A 22,515-nucleotide genomic window follows, 5' to 3' on the forward strand; every position below is an offset into this window, starting at 1 on the left:
TAAGCGTGAGCACAGCACATAATCTAGTCAACATTGTTCAACATGATAACAGACTTAGCACAGATGTATCGTTCTATCACTAATATTTCGGGAAATACATAACTGAAGTGAATGTTACTGATGTATTTAAGCTCTACTCTCCGCTCAAGCTATGTACACATATGACAAAAAATATAATTACTACTGAGGTATTGGAAAACCAATGATGTAAAGGTTGTACAGTCTTACCCCTTTCCCTCTTCACTGTAACCCTTATATATTGGTGCAGTGTTACTGCACATATCTTGTATATTTATTTTCTTTTACCACTGTCTTTGTGTTGATTATACTAGCTGAAAACTCAATAAAACTATTTGAAATAATAAAACAAAATGTTCAACATGAGTTATCCAATGTTACTCCAGTCAATTATTAACAGCCATCTTAAGTGTTTATTCCAAATGGTGTATTGCTTTCAAGACTTCCTCTGGGCTGATGTATATGGTTTCTATGTAGAGATATAGGGTCTTCAAAAGAGTCCAATATTACTTCAGTTAAATTACACCTGCTGGTATCCACCTCATTTGTGAATCAGCGCACACAAGTGTTATTTATGAAGAGACCTTAAGAATGGAAGTTCTGCACTGCCGTTATATAAAAATGCACTCATGATTTCAGCATTTCTCACACTGAGGCATTTAATGGGGTGGCGCAGTAAAGGACTGCATCACAAGCAGTGCCCCTCCTAAGAGAAGGGCTAAGGCGTGGGAAGTGGGGCTTGAGCGTTGGAGGAAATTGTAGGCTGTCAAGGTTTGAGGAGTATACGACTAAATTTCTCAATGATGCCTGTGACATTAGCATTAGGAACCTTGCACCTCAAACATCAAGCTGATGTTTTAATGCTTTGCGCTTGAAAAATTATACATTTCAATTCAAGGCCACTGTGAAATTAATAAAGGCACTATGGACCCTAGTGCTGCATGGGATTGTCTGAAGGCAGTGCTCCAAGTGTTGTGCATGTTCCATAGCATCCTTGATAACAGAAAATGCAAGAAGATGGGGTACATGGTTATAGATAGAGAGATGTCACCTTACAGGAAGCACAGGATGAGATCTGCCAGGCGATTCGCATCTATACAAGGAAGATCAGATATTCAACTCTACAAGTTATAAACAGGAGCTATATAAACTAAGTAGTAGGTGGGAAAACACTGCTTAGCAAGCCAAAGCAGGTGTTTTCAAGAGGAGATTGTGCTTGTAGAAGACATTGAAACTGGATTAGAGATGTTAAACTAACCTCCTGCTCTACCCTCAGTATTTATTTATTTTGAAAGTTTTATATAGCGCGAACATGACCCCCGCGAGGATCAGAGCACTTTACAATTGTTCAGAGAACAAATGCAAATAACGTATGTTGGGACGGGAAGTCTCCTGCATGTCTCTGGAGAGAGTGCTTCCCCTGCCTTATGCTAATCTCCAGGCAAGTCGCTCCAAAGCTGCTGTATAGTTTCTAGATCCCTACCTCAGTGAGCATGACAATCATACATGTCCACTGAGGGTCTCCCTGTTTACATGGATTGAGACCCTAGAGCTTGTCTCTGAGGTCGAGGGGGCATGCCTAGTGCACCCCTATTTTTCAGAGAGTGGCTACTGCCCTCTCTATTATGGCTGTGGTAGACTGACAGTGGTGGCAGCAATAAATCTATAGTCAGGAGGGGTGAGTCCCTAGGCACCCTCCTGACCAAGTCTGTGCAGTTTGCCATGCCTGTGGGCCTGTTGCTTTTGTCTGACTGATGTGTGTTTGAGAGCCTGTGGGTGTACAGGGGAAAAATGGGGATTTGAGCCAGTATGAGGAATGCGAGCTGTCCTGCTGGACATCCCAGCTCCCCCGTCCCCCTCCCTATTTCCTTGGAAAGGCCTGGTGGGCTGGGGGAGACATTCAGCTCTTATCTGGGTTTAGCTGCATTAACTTTGTGGAGAGAATCCTCCCCCACTGGTAAGGGCTTCCTGGGCGGGAGTTAATTAAAATTCCTCTCTAGAGGGTTGCACAGCCTGATACCAGAACAGGACCTGCTACATGCTTTACCCATGCATTGAACACGCGGTGAATGGTCTGTGATTGGAGGTGTATTCAGAATGCAGAAAGCGGCAGACCCTCTGATTGGATGAGCCTATCAATCAGAGGTGATAAAAGTCTGGCCTGAGTGGTCAGCTGTTGTTCAAAGACTGGTCTATGACTGATGAGCGGCCACACCAAAGCCCTCGGACGGTAACCAGCCGCGACCCCGCGGTGTGAAGACAGGAGATAAGACTGTTCACTGCGGTCTGGAAGAAAGGCATCATTAAGGACCAGCTGTTTGTGAGGCTTGGAGGAGCGTTCGCTTTGGACCAAGGAAATTACAGACAGCTGCCCAAGGTGTGGAAAGGAAGCTTGCGGCACATCACCCAGTGTGGAGAGGAAGCTTACAGCACATCACAGAGGCTGGTGGAAAGAAGCTTGCAGTACATGACGAGAGCCAGAGAGGAGGATGCTTGATTCTAGTCCTTGAAGGTGAGATCAAATCCCCTCTAGGCTCCTCCCTTGCGCTGTGGGAGCCTGTACAAGCAGTAACTGGGAAGAGAGGCCAGTGAAGCAGACCCCCACCTTTCTTTTTGTGATCTCTGAGGGTATCAGGGTGAACTGGCACTCTGTCCAGCCACTACCCTTCTTCAGCTAGCCAGTGGCTACTGGACTAGTGGGACTCCAGTAAACTGTGCCAAGACATCCGGCACCTTTGATCAGATCCCTGACACCACTAGAGCGGTGTCCTCACTCACAATGGGAGGGCACTTCTGTTGCTTTGGGTGGGGGGTTATGGGGCTGATCATGAACATTTGACTTCACATCATATGCTGAAACTATATCCTTTCAATACAAAGTTTGGTATCAAGGCTCTAGTGAATGAGAACAGCCCTGTGTAACATGATCTGTAATATGCAATGCTTACTCTGTGTTTTCATGTTAACTGTGTTTTTATAGTGCTTGGCGTCTAGGCGCTATAATACTGTTTGGGGTCAGAACTCTGTCCCAGAGGGTTGTAGAGACTTCTGGTTTTCACTGTTTATCCTAGTTTTATGTGTAGTATAATTATCTTATGTGTATTAAAGTACTTTTCTTTTATAAAAAGTAAAGCACTGACTGGACATTGAGTTTATCAGCTGGTGGTACGGTTTACACTGTATTCTGAATGTCTAACCCCACCTCACCTCCTTGAGTAAGCCTTGGACTGCTCAGTCTCGCTACCCTGAGAGAGTCAAGTGCTGGAGAGGAGTACTTGGTTATCCAGTTTTGGGTCCCTTAGTAATGAGGCCCCAGGACACCAGTGAGGGAACACTCCAGTTGATGCGATTGGAGCGCAGTTACCCCTGAGTGCCCTGGTGCCCAGGAAGCCGGGTCTAACAACGTCAATGATATCAAAGTGGATAACTTCCTCAATCTTAAAATACTCCGTAAAATGTCACTTTTTGAGGTATGTTGATTAGACTTTGTGGGGGTAAACACGAATCCAACTGTCCCCATTTTCCCTCCAATTATTCAGTATCTGCCATCCTTCCCTATGACCCTCTGGGCATTGCCTTCTCCTTCCAAGCCATAGTTGTGATCTACACTCTTACATTGAGAGCGAAGAGCCGCTGTTGTGCTGACAGGGGCTCTGTGAGAGTCATGTGTCACAGGACATGCACTGGCAAGGAAAACAGTGGTTGGTGGCCGAAGATTGCCACCCACATCCCACCATCTCCCACCAGTGTGTGGGGCCCCAGGGAAGGTGGCAGATCACCATCCATCAGACCTCAGGCTCAAGACCCGGTGCTACATTGCTCTCACAGAGCAATGAATAATCAGGTTTCAAATCCCATTTTCTGAGTAAAGCTTGCTACAGAAACCTTACATACCAATTCCTCACCCCATAGAGCAAGATGAAGATATGCTTGTCTTCTATCGTGTAGAGAGATGGGTCTTAGCAAACTGGACTATACAAAAAATGTTCTATGAGGCTTTCAAGACTAATTCAATTCTTTTGTGGATATTGGGTCCCTGGTGAGCCCACACATTCCTAGTGTCGAATTATGGCAATTGTAGTGTGTGTAAATATTTTTAATTCAGAATCAGACTTAGATGATTCGAGTTCTAAGCGCTGCAAGATGAAAACAAGAATAAGAGCAATGCTATGTTAAAGCCAAAGAGCATATGTATGAACTAATCATGCAGCTATGTTGCAAGGATGCCTCCATTCTCAGCAGGATTATTTTTGTGCAGAAAGGGACACCTTCTTCCACAAAAACAATCCTGAGAGGCATTTTCCTTTTTCTATGTGTGCTGCAAAATGCAGCAGAAATAGAAAGAGGAAGTAATGAGGAGCAATAAAGATGTTTCTCCTCGTTACCCCTCACCTGGGGAAGCCTAGCAACTTGACGCATTTTCAATGCACTAAATTCGAACGACTCCCTGGGGCAGAGTAGCACAACGTAGCGAGTTGTGCTACATTGCGTTACTTTAGAATTATCAAGCCACTCAAGGTGGCCTTGCATGGCTTGATAATAAGAGTTGTGTCACGACTCTTTCATTAACCCCTTCACTACGGCGGCTATTCCGTCACAGTGCTAAGGGGGCGGGACGGCCGCGCGGCGGCCGCATGCTGGTGACGGAACCGTTCCGTCACCACCCGCGGTTGAGCTGTGCTCATGATCATGACGGAGCAGTTCCGTCACGGCCCCGCCCGCTCAATGGAACGTCCAGCGCAGGCGCGGAGTTCGCGCCGCGCAGGCGCGCCGAGCGGGCCGTGACGGAACCGCTCTGTCATCAGCACAGCGCGGCCGCAGCTGATGACGGAGTGGTTCCGTCACCAGCAGGGGAGGGGTTATTATGCCACAATCTGTATACCAGCAAAGTATGTGTTTCTCTTAGTATGCAAGTTTGTGCACATATCCATGCAACTATGTACTTGATGACTTACATACAGAATATTATTGTATTCTAATAGAAAAGTTGCAATCTAGCCTTACACGTGCCTTCCCTATTTTTATCCTACTGTCGTACTTTGGGTGTTTTGTCTGTAATTAAAGTCTTTTATTATTTGCGAACAGTTGAAAATCTTGATTTTTTTTTTAAAACAAATTTGCATATGAATGGAAATGTAAAGGAAGGTCATACAAACATTCGCAAAACACAGACACTGACACCATTAACAAAGTAACAATGTGTACCTTTTAATGTGCTAAAATATAAAAAATATGCATGGCATGAAAATAACCGTATGTGAAAATCTAACTTGAAGTGAAAATATGGTGCATAATTTAAAAAAGCTACCAATTACTAATTATTACAATTTCATATAAAAAACTATATTATCTCACAGCAAAACAATTCTGTGGGTCTGGTACCTAATGCATTTATTTGCATGTCTCTTTGTGGTCACATAATTTTGGCCTATTTTGCATTGTTCTTGCCAAGGCATGTGTAGCCAGATCCTAGGAATGCTGGGAATGTCAAAAGGCGTGACTTAAAGAGCTACCGTAGTGAACAATGTGGCGCAGTTCTCCATGATGCATTAGCAGTGCAGGAACATGACCTTTTTTCAATATCCTTAAGTCCCCTGCCAGATCAAAGTGCTGACCAATTCTTGCAAAGTGCGTGGTGCCACTCTTCATCTCAAAGCTGTGTCCAGGACTTTGAAGGCACATTGTGCTTGTATTTTGGGCAACTATTCAGGGCTCTCGTGAGCCCCTTTAGGGGTGCTAGTTCTTTGCTAATCTTGTGAAATCCCTTGGGTATGTTTTTCAGAGACTTATTGATCCCACGGAGGTTGGCATTAATTTGCCTGAGGCTGCTGTTCATCCCTTTCAGATTAACATTCATCTGGGCTTGGGCGCGCAAGTGTTTTTCTTGCGCATCCAGCATGCACCGCTCCAGCTCCTTGAACGCTTGCAGCAGCACGGTCCATGGCTCCTGTGGTGGTGGGGAGTCAGCCTGTGAGCTGGTTTGTCCTCTGGGGGGCAGTAGATGAGACTGCGGGTCATCAGCATGGCCATTTGTTCCATCCGGGTCCTCTCTGGGAACTGTCATCAGTTGAAGAGTGATTAGACCTTCATCAACTTCATCCTCATTGTAGGAGGGAGCAGGTATCTCAACTGTTGGGATAAAAAATAATGCATATTGTGACTTAGAAAACTGAAAACAGATATTCAGATAAGCTGCTGTAATAATCTGATGCACTACTCATGCCAATCACGTTGTAATAATTCCCAGCAATTTAGTCCTATTTCACAGGAGGTTCAGCTGCCCAACTAATATAACTCATAGTTGCCCATGACACCCACAACTTGAGACTTGAACACAGGACGTTTTTCTTGATTTGATTGTCTGGGTTGACCATGGAACGGAACAATGTTAGTAAGCGATGTGAGCTTTTCATTGCAATAAGACACTGCAATTGGAAGGGTCTAGGACAGGGTTTACCAAAGCAGGTCCTGGAGGTCCAGATCCATGCCAGATTTTTAAGATAACTACATGTATCTAAATGGGGATATGCTAAACATCTGGCAAGAATCCAAACCTCCAGGACTGACTTTGGAGAACCCTGGTCTAGGACATTACTCGTAATTAATAGTTGCATGATCTGCTTGCATCCCAGAAGGAACCACATTGCCTCACATATACACTGCATATGGAATAGTACCACCTTCAAGGTACACCTGGAGCAGAGCGGGAGGGACCATTGAGCATTGGACAAAAAAGTGCCCTCCCCAATGCACAATGCATGTGTGAGGGTCCACCTGTACTGGAGACAGCGCAGCAGGATGACCATCTCGATTTTGCTGTGAAGGAAGGTATACCCCATAGGTAGGTGCAGCTTGTAACTGCATTGACATGCAAGAGGATGCCTGGGGCGTTCCCGCCCAAGATGTGTAACATATTAGGAGGTGAATAGGGAGCCTCCTGTGGTGCGGGGATATTTGCCCCAGCCGTTCATGGGTAACAGGCCATCATTTTCACACAGATTGACACTGAAGCAGTATAAGTGCATCCTTAAACAGTAAAAGATAAACATACATTTCAGAAAGCACTGGTAACTGAATACGCCATATTTACCTATTTGTAAAAGTGGCCCATTTCTACCCTACACATGGAACCCCTCTCTCTTTGCCAGTCTCCGGTGATGGGTGTGCACAGGGCCTCCGCAGCCCCTGCGGTGTGGGGCGGCCCCCAAGCTCCAGAGGGCCCCCTCAGCACAGCACTCTGGCTGCAGAGCTCCTGTTTGAGCCCAGAGGGGGCCCCTCCACGTGCCTTGCAGGGAGGCCCCCTCAAGTTTCGTTACGCCAGTGGGTGTGCAGTAACTATTCAATATTTTAGGGGGAATAGAATTTCTTTCTGTATTTAATAATATTATGGGGCAGTATTTATAAATACTTGAATCTCTGACCATTTTGGATCAGTTACACCAATGACAGTCTGCGGAGTTTCAGTCAGTACTAATGAAATCGGCACACAAAATGGACGTCTATATACTATTGGGCCTGATGAATTGACCTAAAATATAATGAGAGACCTAGAGAGAGAGAGAGAGAGAAAGACAGAGAAAATGAGATAGAGTGGCAGATAGGCATTGGAGAGAGAGAGAGAGCGAGACAGAGAAAATGAGAGTGACAGCCAGTGAGAGAGGGAGAGAGTGGCAGAAAGAGAGAAGAGCGAGTGAATTATTGCTAGAAAAAAACACAAAAGAGATGAAGGAAATCAAAAGAGAGAGAGGGGCAGATTTACAAGGGATTGTGCCACAGGAAGGTCACTTTTACCGACATTCCCTGCTCTATATTCCACTTTTTGTGGCAACACGCCTCTGCAAATATGGTACCTTTTCATGCAGTTGTCTGACTGAAAGCGGCATGCAATGGGTGTTGTTGTAGATGTTCTACTCCCATTGCTTTACAATGCTGCCCCAGATTTACAAGGATGTGTAAATCTGAGGCAGCGCCAAAAACTAACGCCATGCAAGAGCAGGCGATAGAATGGTGCAACTAGGAGAAATAATTCTATTTCTCCTCGTTATTGCATTTACTATATGTGCTGCATTCTGCAGCACACACAGAAAGAGCAAAACATCATTAATGTTTGTTTATGTGCAGGAAGGTTCTCTTCCTGCACATAAACAATCATTAAATAATTACAATTATGTGTGCTGCCTTCTGCAGCCACATAGAAGTAACAAATCACCATTATTAATTGTTTATGTGCAGGAAAGGACACCTTCCTGCACTTAAACAATCATTCCCTGCAACACAGGCGCACTGGCACTTTGGCGCAAAGGTGTCTGAGTTGGCGCTAGGCAGCTATTTTTGGTGGTAGGGAAAACAGAGGGGTGAGCCGTATTGTTGTAAATGCGGCACATCTATTAATTTTTTAAATGGCGGAGCGCCACAAAATTTGCCGCAGCTCCGTGCTCATTCATTTCCTTATAAGTATGCCCCAGAGAAACAGGCAAATATAGAGAAGGTCATAGTAAGCAAGAGAGCAAATCCAACAATGAAAGACTGAGGCAAGGAGAGAAAAAGATAGAGGGAAACAAAAATCATTGAGAAAAAGAAGATGCATAAAGAAAGAGAGGGACTGAATAGAGAGAGAGGAGAAAGTACGAGATAATGAAGCTAAAGAGTGAGGGGAAAAGCCAATTAGAAAGCGAGGAAGAGAGAACAAAGAAAAAGAGACAGTGATGGAGGGGGCGGAGAGGGAGAGAAAGAAAATTAGAGGAAAAGGAAAGAGGCAGAGATCTGTATACAGATTCCAATACGATGCGTCATTGACATTTATAAACGAAGCAGTTTGTTGGTTAAACACTGCAAAATGATTTTCTATTCTAATCAAATAATCTATTTCAATCCGTATGCAAAGCGTGCCCAGTTCTGGTTTCATCTTTACATCCTTGCACCTGTTTTGCTTGTAATGTTGAAAATGCAGGAATGCTGGTACCAGAAAAATGCTAAGAAAAACCCAGGCTTCTCGTGCTATAATGTCCCTTGACAGCTCATTTACTGGCTGGCGAAGTTGTAAAAAGAAATACAACTAAACTAGAAAAATGCAAATGCGCCAAAGAGATGCACACAACAAAGCTACAAAAAACGAGATGTCAGTGTAGGACCAGCACCCTGCAATTCTTGCAGGTGTTCCTTGGACAGAATGAAACAAACGGCTACAGTGGGCAGGAAATCTTGGAATAACCCTTCTTAATTTTGTGATTGTGTAATGCTCACTACAGGCTCTCTTAGTTCTGGCACTGAAATGCTTCAATTACTTACTGGCAATTTCATTACTCTGAGTCTTCTTCCCTCACTTCTATTCATTACGAAATTGAGGCAATCCTTTCATGAAATAAAAAGACCCTCCAGTTCTCCTGTATATACCTCCTCACCTGACACAATTCCAATGTGGTTGGCCTGGACTACCTGGGAGGGAAGGAGGGAGGGAGGGAGGAATGTAATTAATAGAATCGCAGGAAGACGGCTCAGAGTAATGCAATTACCGGTAAGTAGTTGAAGCATTACATCATCATTCCTTCCATCGCTTGCCTTCATTACGACATTGAGATGTACAAAGCCAAAAACGGCAACCAAAAAGGTCATGCACAAACTGATGTTTATTAAACACAAAAGACAAAGTAATGAACCAGTATTTAGATGTCATAGTGGTCAACACCTTAGACCCAAACACCTCAGACTGTTTAATCTAAACAAGTCCGATAATGAGTGGCAAAAGTCAATGGGGATGACCTGGTAGCTGCCCTGCATATGTCAACAATGGAATCCCCCCTGTCTCTAAGCCCATGAGGTTGACATAGATCTCATAGATCTACCCTGAAACCTTAAAGGAGAAATCTGACCTGAAGCCTTGTAGACCAGAGAAATCAACGTACAAGCCCATAGACTCAAAGAGGAAGTGGAAAGGTTCAACCCCTTATTCACATGACCAAAATTCACAAACAGTGAAGTAGAAAGCCAGATAGGAGCTATCCTAACCAAATATATAGGAAGTCTTCATGACATCCAGACAATGCAGCCTAATTTCCTCCACAGAAGAGGGAGACTAGAAAAGGGATGGCAAAATCAGCTCCTGGTCCTTATGAAACTGGGAATCAACCTTAGGAGGAAAGGAGAGAAGAGGCCTCAAAATTATTCTGTCATCAAAAATCAAACAAAAACGATGCTTGAAAGATAAAGCTCCCAGCTCACTCAAACGCCTAGCCAAAGAAACAGCTAACGGAAAGAATATTTTAGGGACAATATCCTGATATCAACGGGTGTGCAGGAGCTCAACGCCTTCAAAACCAATGATAGATCTGCCTGCATTTATCTACATCAGCAGTCCTACCCTTGCTACGGTCTGATCATCGAGCAGTTATGTTCAATATTAAAGTAGCTCATTTTAATGCATCTCACAATAAAAAACGTCCAGTAAGGCTCTTACCTGATTGGCATCTGTTCAAGGAGATATAACTAGACACTATCTTATCAGAAACACAGCCTTGCATAAAAACAGACCCTGATAGAGCGGCTAATCTATATCAGGGGTGGTTGGAAAATGCAGTCGAAAAAATTGCATTGGCTAAACCCCATAGGAGAAACCCGGCCACTCCCTTTGAACCATGGTTCACAGAAAAACTAAGACTGCTTAAACAAGACTGTCGTAGGCAGGAAAGAAAATGGAGGTGTATTCAGAAAAAAAGAGATACAAGCTTATTTTAGCCTCTTACAAAAATGTGATTTTTTAAAGAAAAATCCAAATACTTCACTCAGAAGAAAGAAGCAGCCAAAAAAATTACACAAAAAAACTTTTTGCAGCTGTTAAAGAGCTATCTAACCCTCCTGAAATGGGGTTTCCGGGAATGGACCAAACCTTCTGTAATTCACTCGCTTCCTTTTTCAAGATGAGGTCAAGTCGGTTTTTAGTCTTTTTTAATCTAATCCTTTGACTGATCACAATGACTCCCAAATTAAAAATAATGAATGTCACGGTAATTCTTTTGCTAAACTTGCCCAGGACCAAACTGAAACCATTCTCTTGCAAACAAAGTCAGGATCTCCGCAGAATCCATGCCCACCGAAAACAATTCATTTAGTTGCTGATACTATTTCAGACCCCCTAACAGAAATTTGTAATCTTATGATTAAGTCAGGAAAATGTCCCAGTGTCTGTAAGATAGTTTACATTCTTCCTTTAATTAAAAAAGCTAACGTTATTTTCTGGCGAAAATAATTGAAAAAGCTCTTATCTCACAGTTGACAGCCTTCATCAAGGACCAGAGCCAAGTAGACCCTTGCCAATTTGGATTTAGGAAACATCACAGAACAGAATTGGCATTGATAAGTGGCTCAGAACAGATTAGATGGACATTGGATGTGGGGGGGTAGTGCAGTGCTGGTCCTATTGAACCTCTCAGCGGCATTTGACACTGTAAACCACCAAATCCTGCTGAATAGGCTGGAGGATATTGGGGTAAAAGATAAAGCACTTGCTTTAGTCAAATCATTTTTGCCAGACCGAATTCAGTTTGTTGCAGCTGATAATTTCCAATCCTTGTCATTCTCTCTCCATTGCGGCGTCCCCCAGGGTTCGTCTCTTAGCCCGACCCTTTTTAACATCTATGTAGCCCCTTTGGCCAAACGTATTAGATCGTTTGGGTTCTCTGCAGTTACCTATGCAGATGATACCCAATTTGTGATCTCTATATAATTTAATATTTCAGAGACAGCAAAGCATTTTTACAACTATATGCAGGAGGTCGGAAAATGGATGGCCCTAAACTCCTTAAAGTTTAATTCAGCAAAACCACAGGGATGATGGACGGAGTGTTGAACATTGCAAGCACTCACCCCCAGTCAATTCAGGCAAGACCAAGGCACTGCTCTTTGGGAAGAACCCTTTCTTTTGGTCCCAAGACTGGTGGCCACCCGAACTTTGGCAACTTCCGTCACCAGCTACAAGCGTAAAAAACTTGGGAGTTATCTTTGATAGTCAACTGACCTTCAAGGGCATGTAAATACAATCATGTCTGCCTCCTTCTTTACTATGAAACGTTTACAAAAGAAGGACTTGCAAAAAACAGTAATTTCCACTTCAATACTCTCAAAAATTTACTTTGCAAATGCTCTTTCCTTAAACATAAGCAAAAAAAAAGTCTAAATAAGCATCAGGTCCTACCAGTAGCTGCCCGTGGTGGGAGTGCTGCTGAGCGCTGACATGGGGCGGGGTAGTAAACTACGGATTACGGCAGATTAGAGGTAAGTAAACATAAATAAATAACATTTATTTCATTGCATGCACTGCATCTCATTTGGAGATGCCGTGCATGCAACGAAATTCATTGCATTTATTTATATGTTTACTTACCTCTAATCGGCCATAATCCGTAGTTTACTACCCCGACCCTGCCCCTCCCCAGCCCCATGTCAGCGCCCAGCCAAACTCCCACCAGGGGCCACTACTGGGTCCTACAGAATTCAGCCGCTCGCGCCTTTTACTAGGCAAAAGATAATCAGTTTCAGCTGCCCTTCCACTTCTCCATTGGGTACCTATTGAGAAGCGTATACAGTTTAAGGCCCTGTGCATTGCTTTCAGGGCTCTTCATGGAGAAGGCCCACACGTCTTTAAGGTTTGGTTTTATTGATATTTTCAGTCAAGATCCCTTTGCTCAGAGTAAGCATGGAATATTATTGTTCCTAGAGTAAAAAGAGCAAAATGGGGCAAAAGATGTTCTATTGGCAGCACTTCCTGTCTCTGGAATAGCCTCCTTTTATTCCTGAAAAAGGAAACAGACCTCCTCTGCTTTCGAAAAAAGAAAAAAACAATTTTTTCAATCTTTAGGAGTCTCTAAACTCTGGCTAGCCCCCTAACCTGGTACTGCCCAGTTAGCAAGCTTGCGCGCCCTGACGCCTTAGGGTAGTAGTGCGTGTTTATAATGAATTTTTATTTCATTTCATTTAATTGAATGTAGATAAATGAATACTAGGAGAAGGAAGAACATTCTTCAAACCCTTGTAAAGATGACCCACCAAATCTTCCAAATCTGACAGATTGTTCCAAGAACTTCTCAAATCTTTCATTGTTGCTCATTGAAGCCTAAGCGCGGCTACCTTTAATCCAATCCCCGTCCTGCCGAAACACCATCACATCAAATAAGTACGAGGAAGTATGGCTCAAATCCTTACACTGACACCACTTATTGAAGGAACACCAGTGCAACAAGGACAAGTTATTAGTAGATGAACTGCTAGCAGCCTGCAAAGTCGGAGTCAAACTAGCCGAAATCCTCTTATGCAGCAAGTCTTTCAGCTTCCAGGCCGCTAACATTATCCTGGATAGAACATCCTTCTGCAACATTGGGAACAACAGGGACTGGGATTCAGTGGTAACATTCACTCCTACGCTTGCCTCATCTCCCTTAGAAGAGGATGCTAAGAAAAGTGGGGCCAAGCCGGGGAAATCAGAATAACTGACGCTGTCTCCTTCAGCACTCTTTGAATTAGCAGAAAGGGAGGGAAGGTGTAAAGAAGACCCGAGGCCACCTGCAAGAGAGAGTGTCCACCACCCAAGCCAGACATTCCATTGATTTTGAGCAAAACATCAGCACCTTGGCATTGAGAGGGCTCGCAAAAGGATCTATCACCAGGGCTCCCCTCTTATCTGTAATCTCCACAAACATCTCCTAAAAATCCACTGACAATGGAATTGCCCTGCTGAGATTGTCCAACAGAGCATTGGATACCCCCTGAATGTGAATTGCAGACACTGCCAACAGTTGGGACTCCGCTCAATGAAACATCTTACCCACAATCTTTGCTAAAGAAAGACACCTTGTCCCCCCACCTGTTCACATAAGCCATTGCTATAACATTATCCTTATCAGACCAACAACCAAGCGGGGCATGGCTTGGACGATAGCTGCCTGATCCGTTGCTCTGTTGAGTGCAGAACATCAGCGTTGGATCCCCCCCGAAGATGGCACCATACATGCTTGAAAAGGATGGCATTTTACATCGGAATGGTTGCTGCATCTAATGATATCCTTAACTGAATGGGATATCGGCAATTAAGGACTTTGCACCGTGTTGATGTCTCGATCTTCCCCAGCAAACCAAAATGGCGGGCGGAATGTATCTTTTTTCTCCTGGGGGCTACAGCGGGCTGATGAGGTCACTCTGCATCCTGCTCATGGTCGAATCCTCGTGTCCACATCGTCATCTGAGGTCCGGTGAGGATTTTTTTTTTTAAATAAATGAAAAACAAAAATCTAAATAAATGTATACTCAGATTTGCGGCGGAATGAGCGTCGCCGCACTACGAGATATCTCGTCTGGCTCTAAGATGGCGACATAGCGCACCCGAAGGAAGATTTCTTTGTCTCCTGGGTGATTCGTCGTGTCTCTACCTTGTACGCCGACCGCAGTCACCAAATCGGAGCGGCAGTTTCAGCGAGTACAGGACCGAAGGAGCGCAGTTAGTATCTGATGAATTTGGGGTTCTGAATTATCTCTCCTCCATTAGCGCTTTGATTGGGGGGGAAAGCCCGCAAAGATATGTTTGGCGCTTCTGCATTGGCTTCCACTCTGCACCATGCTTCCTGGTGGTTTTGGCCTACTGGAATCATTATCGTGCCACGTCATGTTCCACCCGCACTTACTACGTCTTGTGCCTATTTAACTTAATCTTGAACGTCCTGGAGAATCTATGCCTGCTCCCTCTGACATATGTATCATCTACAGAGAACCCTGCGGGCCAAGAGTTGGCCTTCATTGGGTTCATGATCTTCTCCCTCAGCCTCATGATTCTGAACTATCTCCCCTGGATGATGACTGGGTTAAACACTGTTAGTTCTGAGCATCATCCTCTGCACCCAAGAAGTTAACATGAAAACATCAGCATTGCTGATGTGCAGCGTACTATAAACTTCTGTGAATTGTGAAAAATTATTCGAATTACTAACTGTGTGCTTCATGTCATGGATGGCAAAGCATCTGGAATGGCCTGTGCTAGGCTTTAACTTAGAGATGGGGTAAACTCATGGCCACAGAGAGAAAACAGCCTGTCCCCCAAACTGATGCTGTTTGTTCCCATTTAGCACTCTTTCTTTCTTTGTCTACTTCCTTTGCTCCTATCCCCTCTCCCCTGAATCTCTCCCCTTGCCTGCTATACCGCCTAGCCCCCTGTCCTTTTGTGCCCTTTGACTAAGCACTCCTTCTCCCCTTGTTGGGGAAAGATCCAATATTTATACTCTGGAGTCTCAGCGAACCAGCTGAGAGAGTCCACAGCACCAAGGGAGCCACTCACAGTTGAGGTATGGTATGGCACCCCTTGCCAAATCATTCCCTCTCCCCTTTTTCGGGAAGGATCCAGTATGTAGGCCTTGGAGTCTCAGAGACCCCTCTGAGAGAGTCCACTGCATATTGGGAGCCTCTCGCATCAGAGATGGGGAAATGATACCACTTACCCTAGGATCACAGCATACTGGACTTTGGACGCAGCTTTGACTCGTCTACCGGTTTGTATCCCTGTCACCCTCCCCCTCCTCTTTCCATGCTGTCTCTCTCACTCTCCTCTCCTCTTTCCCTCCTTCATTCTCTGTCTTCTTCCCCTGCTCCTACCCCCCTCCCCTGAATCTCTCCCCTTGCCTGCTTTTTTCCCTTACGTTTATGTCCTTTTTATTTGTCTCAACCTTACATGTAACTATGTTGCCATGCTCTAATAACTGTGTAACCTTTGTAACGATGTAACCTGCAACTAAGGTCTGATACTCATGTAAAGCGCTCTGATACCTTCGGGTCTAGCCAGCGCTATATAACACTTTTAAAATAAATAAATAAAATGACAGCCCTTCAGATACCAAGAGATAGACTTCAGAGGCAAATGGACAGGTGCCAGTTCCCTCCAGTGCAAATACCTCCTGCCTTGAGACAGGGACCAAGACTCCTAATTTGACATAACCCATCCATGCCCTCCATCCCGACAGACTGGCATTTGTTGTGATAATTCTGGGAGAGGGAAGGGAGAGAGGTATTGCTTTCAGGATATGCTCCTTTTACAGCCACCAACCTAGGTCCCTCCTGACCTGAGGAGAGAGTGAAATCTGAATGAACTGAGGTTGACAAATGGAAGACCAAAAAGCCAGGATGTGAGCCATCAGCTTGTGCAAATGATAGCGAGCCCAGGGAACCAGAAACACTGTCATTGTCAAATCCTCCTAAACCTGCTGACAAAGAGCCGCCTCCTGAATGGGCCCAAAAATACAAAATGAGGGCTCGGATCTTGGCTACTCTTACGTCTGGCAAGGTGACCAACCCCAAATCTGTATGAAACCTTGTCCCATTAAACTGACAGTCTTGCTCTGACACAAGATTGGATTTTCCCTGATTTATAAGAAAACCATGCCCCTGCAAAATGGACAGAAGCACCTGTGTGTGCTCGAGAGCCAGCAGCTTGGTGGGAGTGTGAACCAGCCAATCGTCCAGGTAGGGATAAAGGAAGATTCCGTGACGGTGAGCCCATGCCACCAAGGGGGTCAGAATCTTCGTAAACACCCTGCGTATTGAAAGTGATCTTTCCCTACTGCATATCGCAGAAACTTTTGATGTGCTTGTGCCATCGGAACATATAAGTAAGCATTCAGAAGATTTATGAAAGTCATAAAGTTGCACTTACTAAGGGAATTATGGACTTTAAGGTTACCATATTGAAATTTCCTGTCCTGATTCACTCTTTTTAGATCCAGAAATGGCCTGAAATCGCTACCTTCTGTACCAGAAACAAAATTGAATAAGTTCCCTTTCCCCGCTCTGCTCTGGGTACTGGAACTATCGCCCTTTTTGCCAGAAGGGCCTGAAACTCTCTAAAAAGAGCTTGTCTCTTTTCCTTGCGGACAGGAGTATGGATGGTGCCCATTCGAGGGCTAACTGGCAACGTTTATAAGATTCCTCACAACATAAGGTTTGATAACATTGATCATTCACATCCTTTTTCCTGGCCTCCTGAAAAAAAAAAGCCGGCCTACCACTGGAACCAATGTCCCTGTACCATAGTTGTGAGTACTTGCCCTTTGAGGAACCTTACTTCCCTTGTGCTCCTGCTGAGACAGATGACTTCTTGGGCTGGAACTTCCTACTACTCTATGAAAATGGCCTTGAATGCTACCCGGATGAATGAAAAGAAGAAAAGGAAGGCTGATACCAGAAGTGTTGAGAGGAATATGGCTTCCCTTTGTACGGCATGGAATGCTTATGATCCTTTAACACCTTGGTAATCATATTATGCAATTGATCACCGAACAGCATTTTCCCTTCAAAAGGAATTTTCAGCAGAGTAGATTTCTCAGAATAGTCTGCCTTCCAATCTCTCATCCACAAATGTCATCATGCCAAAACTATTGAACCTGTTGCCATGGCCGAAGTTTTCAAGGTATCTGAAAATGTTTCTGCCAAAAACCCTAACTCTTGTTTTATATTCACAAGCAATTCCGAACAGTATCCCCTCCTGAATTGATGTGGCCAACTTTCCAAAGTCTGAGACTTGAGACCCTGCATGATAAGCAGAATAAATTTCAGCTTTCAGAGACAGGTTGCCAGGGGGAAAAGCCTTCTTAAGTGCCCCTTCCACCTTCTTGTCGCTACCATCAAAAGGAGAACAATCTTCTGGATTTATGGCCATACGACCAATCAGAGTAGGCCAGAATAGCATCCACTTTAACGTTATGCAGAAGAGAGTCCTCGCCCTCTTCCAGCAAATACAGCTTCTGCAAAATCCTGGGATCCAAGGATTGGTCCAGGTCCTGTCATACCCCATTAATCAAGTCTTTAAGTTTGCCATGAAAAGGTATTGCAAAAACCGGAGGCTTCATATATATATTGTGGAAACAGGCAGTCTGCCTCTTTTCCCTGAGACGAAAAGGAGAAAAAACCAAATTATCCTGAATGTGCAGGAGAATATCTGGAACCTCTTCTCTACGCACATATTTCCCGGTAGAGGTCAGCCTCTGAAGCCAACAAATCCCCAGAGGGAGCAACCGCAAATCCCCCAACATGATGTTTGCCTTTCGGCTTATCCCTTTTATCCAACACCATGGCCACTGCCGCCTCAATCATAGCTTAGACTCAGCCACGGAAATCAAAGCCAGAGGGTCAACCAAATCCCCAGACCTGCTCCACCAACCTGGCATTGATTCATCTTCCTCAGAGGAAGGCACGACATGCCTTCTCTTAGATGCTCTCTTTCCCACCAACATTGTATATATAGAAAAGGAACAGAATGCCTCCTTTATGTAGCGAGATCAAAACATTATGAGCCAATCCCAAAGACTGTAAAATACAACAGCGCCAGAGTTACCAATAACACTGACTGTATGCCATTCACCAATCATCAATGTACACCACACCAGGAAAATCAAGTAAAAATGACCTCATGTGAGCCCTTTACTGTAATCATTAGAATCAGTCAGCAGAGGAGCCTGGCATTCCCCCCATCACTGCCAGATTCCACCTTCCAACTTGCCGCCACCTGCATGCACACCCCCAGCCATCAAGAGCCAGCAAACACCTTTTTCCCAGCTTGCTCCAGACACGCTGGCGAGGACCGCACAGTGGCTCCCCCAGCCAAGGTGTATATCAGCTGATACTCTGATCGGGACGGCTCCCCAGTGCCCTATCAGCACTACTAAACTGTATCCAAGTAGGATTTCCATATGCAGGGCTCGAGTCGGGGTACAACGTGGGTGGACAGTGTCCTCCCACTTATTTTACCGGAGCTCAATAACTGGAGAAAATGGAGCCACACATTCACTCTTTGGCCTCTCTGGGGCGAGATCGGAGCCCATTCAGAACGCTGCTCACGCGCTGGCTTCTCTGATGCAATCGCATCTAAGGGGTGAGCGAGGGGAGGCAATGAGTCTGATGGTGCAAGCCACCTTTTGTGACGTCACTTCCTGTCATGACGTCAGCGTCCCCCCACTTCTTTTTTTAGAACTTGTGCCCTGTCCATTTGACTTGCTCCAAAGAACAAGGAAACAGCCACAGCACCGCACACGGCTGGCGTGGGAACGCACGCCAGGTAAGACAAAGGAAAAACAGGGGGATTGGAGGGAGGGGGGTCTTTTTATTTTGTGGAAAATCACCTTGTATGGGTGTCTGGTCAGGCAGGATTGCCTCAATGTCGTAATGAAGGGAAGGGACGATGAGGTAATGTAACTTTTACAGCGTGAGACTTGATGTTCAAAGGAATATAAACATTTCAATTAATAAACTAAGAGAATCTGGGGAGGTAAATTATTACATTGAATTAAAGAATCAACATTGCCAAAAATGAATTTTAAGCTTCAGTCACATATTCCCCGGTCAACCTTAAATAACCATATGAATTATTTTATGTGTTATTCTGTTAACATCTAAATATATAAGTGTTAATGCCTGCTGAAAAACTGTTAAAAGAGGCTTAGTGGGATATTAGTGGGTGGAGGGAGTTCCAGGACTATTTATATTGCCTCCTGAAATTGATGACGACGTGCTCTGGATATGAGGATAGCCTACAGAGGAAGAGTCACATAAAACACACTACTGGCTCATTACCTTGCTGAAGGTTCACCTACCCTTGGGAAACACAGTTTGAGTTGTGATTATGCTACTGGAGATACAAATTTGAAAAGGAGGTCAGACAGAAATTTCCCAATACATGTCTATATCCTTGTACAAGGGCACATAAATGACTTCTGATGTTCAAAAAACTTTGGGGCATATTATCAAGAACGGCTTTAAAAATTATCGCCGGTTTAGCGGCAAAAAACAGCTGCTAAAGCCACGATAATGGGCTTGATAATATGCCCTTGAGAATTCCAATAGAAGTCCATGTTCTGGTGTGAACAAGGGCTTCTATTGGAATTCAACAGGGCATATTATCAAGCCTACTATCGCCGCTTTAGCGGCAGTGTTCTGCCGCTAAACCGTGATAATTTTAACGCCGTTCTTGATAATATGCCCCTTTGTCAGATTATGCTTAGAAAGCTGCACCAGTCACAGCTTTCCAGACAACCTTCTCCAGTCACAGCTTTCCAGACAACCTTCTCCAGTTGCAGCTTTCCAGACAAGCTTTTTCAGTCACAGCTTCCCAGACAACTATTTCCAGTCACAGCTTTCTATACAACCTTCTCAAGTCACAGCTTTCCAAACAAGCTTCTCCAGTCACAACTTTCCAAAAAAGCTTCTCCAGTCACAGCTTTCCAGACAACCTTCTCCAGTCACAAGTTTCAAGACAACTTTCTCCAGTCACAGCTTTCCAGACACGCTTCTCTAGTCACAACTTCCTGACAAGCTTCTCCAGGTACAGCTTCCAAGACAAGCTTCTCCAGTCAGAACTTTCCAGATACCTTTCTCCAGCCATAGCTTTCCAGACAAGCTTCTCCAGTAACAGCTTTCCAGACAACTTTCTCCAGCCACAGCTTTCCACACGTACTTCATGAAAACTTTTGTAACTTCCTGGGTGTTGGCATTTCTGCAACTGTACTTGGTGTACAATAACGCCTGCTGAAATATCTGTGCAATAGCACATTTTCTGTCTTTTTTCAGTTCTCCCTGTACTGAAACCCCTTCACCTAACACCTACTAAATTGGGATGTGTTTCGTCCCCTTCGCAGGGGGTTTACTCCTGGCTTTAACAGGAATACATATGCAACTATTTCTGCTTTCCAAAGGTGGGGTTTGCTAAGTTCCATCGAGAGGAAAAATTCTTCAACCGATGCCAGGGTGGGAGGAGATCACAGAGGAGTTTGTTAACGCTCATAAATGTACGCCTGTGATTGTTTACAAGCAAAGAAGGCAACCCACTCATCGAATTGCCAATTCCCCACCTCTTGCGTGTGATTTACTCCCATGTAATATTACATTGCCATCAGGTAAAATTATGTGTACTATGGTTTCAAACTGCAACATCATCTTTTATTCATTTCTTCAATTGAAATGAAAGAATGAATAAAGTACTTGTAAGCAATCATTTAAAAAAGGGCATCACGGTTTTTACTCTTGTATAATAAATAATGTTCAATAGAAGAACAAACTATTGACAAAGGCGAGTCACAAAGGCTCTGGGAAGGAGGTTTGATCCGTGATATAGAGCAATGAAAGGGGCAACTGGTTCTACAGCCTGTGAGCTAGGCTAGCACGGGAAAGGTTCTTCCTCCCATTGGGTCCACCTAAGGTGGGAGGCCGCACCCAAAGAACCCAGTCATTTGCATGTGTTATTTAAAGTTCAGCTCTCTTCGTTTTGCTCTTCTCCATAAATTCTTAATTTGGAGTTCCCCAAATAACTTATTTAATTCTCACTTTCTTTATTCTTTATAATATCCTGCTGCCCAATTAACCCCCTCCTTCAGCCGCCAACTTGTAGCATGTGCTGATGACACCCATATTATTGCCCCCTTTGGAGGAGTGGTGCAATCCACTACTGACAACTTCAGACAATATATGGCAGAGCTCGCATTATGGATGTCAGCCAACTCCCTATGCTAAATATAGACACGGCTGATTTGCGTATCTTCGGTGGCCCTCCCTCTACTTGGTATCTCAAGTGATTGCCGAAGTAAATGGAGCTCAGACCTCTGCAAAATCCTTGGGGATCATATTGTACTGTAATCTCTCCTTCACTGCTCAAATTAATAAATTCACCTCCACCTGCTCTTTCTGCCTCCGCCTGTTGCTCCAGTTTCTTCCATTGCTTACACCGGAGCATCGTAAAACCATAATCCAGGAGGAAATTTATTCCTGACTGGACTTCTCCACTTCACTCCACCTGGGCCTTCCTATTACTTTAATAAACAGCCTAAAAGTGATTCTGTACAGTGCTGGCAGACTTGTACTAGTCCTTCCTTTGCATAGCTCTATCTCAGGACATCTTTGTGCACCTCATTGGATTCTGGTGCAGAAATGTTTCGACTTGTGCCGGCCATAATGCCCTCTCTGGCAAAGGGCCAAAACTTTCATGATATTCTACCCGCCCTCTCGTTCCTTCTACTGAGTCCTCAGGCTTCCTGGTCCTTATCTCTAGAATAAACAGGGCCCATCCAGGAGGGAGATCCTTTTATCATTGCTCCACCAAGTTCTGGAATGAGTTACCAATGACTATAAGTTCTGAATCTAACTATGTGTGCTTTAGGAAAAACATAAAGACTTAGGTTTTGGCCTTGGTGGTCTTGGCTACTGCCTTTTCCCTCTGTTTACAGTACTTGCACACTCTAGTTGTGTATGTGTTCTGCCACGTAATTATAGTTCAATTCACTTCAAATTTATATTTGCAAATAACTTTGTGCGTAAGGCATCAGGGTTTAAATGAGATGGTCATAAGAGGCTGCCAAGTTACACATATATTTTGATTTATGGTGAGTTCTATCCGGGCCACTACAATTATGCGATTCTATGACCCCGGTGTATTATGCCTAATGATGGATTTGCCACATAATTCATCCATGTGCTGCATAATTTTCA

At 44.3% G+C, this 22,515-nt stretch overlaps 1 protein-coding gene across 2 annotated transcripts in view; it reads right to left on the reverse strand.

The window, feature by feature from the left end:
• Positions 1-5,205: 5,205 nt before the first annotated feature.
• Positions 5,206-22,515, reverse strand: part of SEMA6A (semaphorin 6A) — a 325,611-nt gene continuing 308,301 nt past the window's right edge. Inside the window, exon 19 of one of the 2 annotated variants that reach the window (XM_078675549.1) lies at positions 5,206-6,147. In XM_078675549.1, the coding sequence (XP_078531675.1) occupies positions 5,669-6,147 (479 nt within the window). In that variant the 3' untranslated portion in view covers positions 5,206-5,668. The remainder of the gene's footprint in view (positions 6,148-22,515) is intronic. The other variant, XM_078675550.1, reaches the window with a different exon arrangement.

The sequence above is a fragment of the Lissotriton helveticus genome, chromosome 2_1 (assembly GCF_964261635.1).
Source record: "Lissotriton helveticus chromosome 2_1, aLisHel1.1, whole genome shotgun sequence".
Taxonomy (NCBI): Eukaryota; Metazoa; Chordata; class Amphibia; order Caudata; family Salamandridae; genus Lissotriton; species Lissotriton helveticus.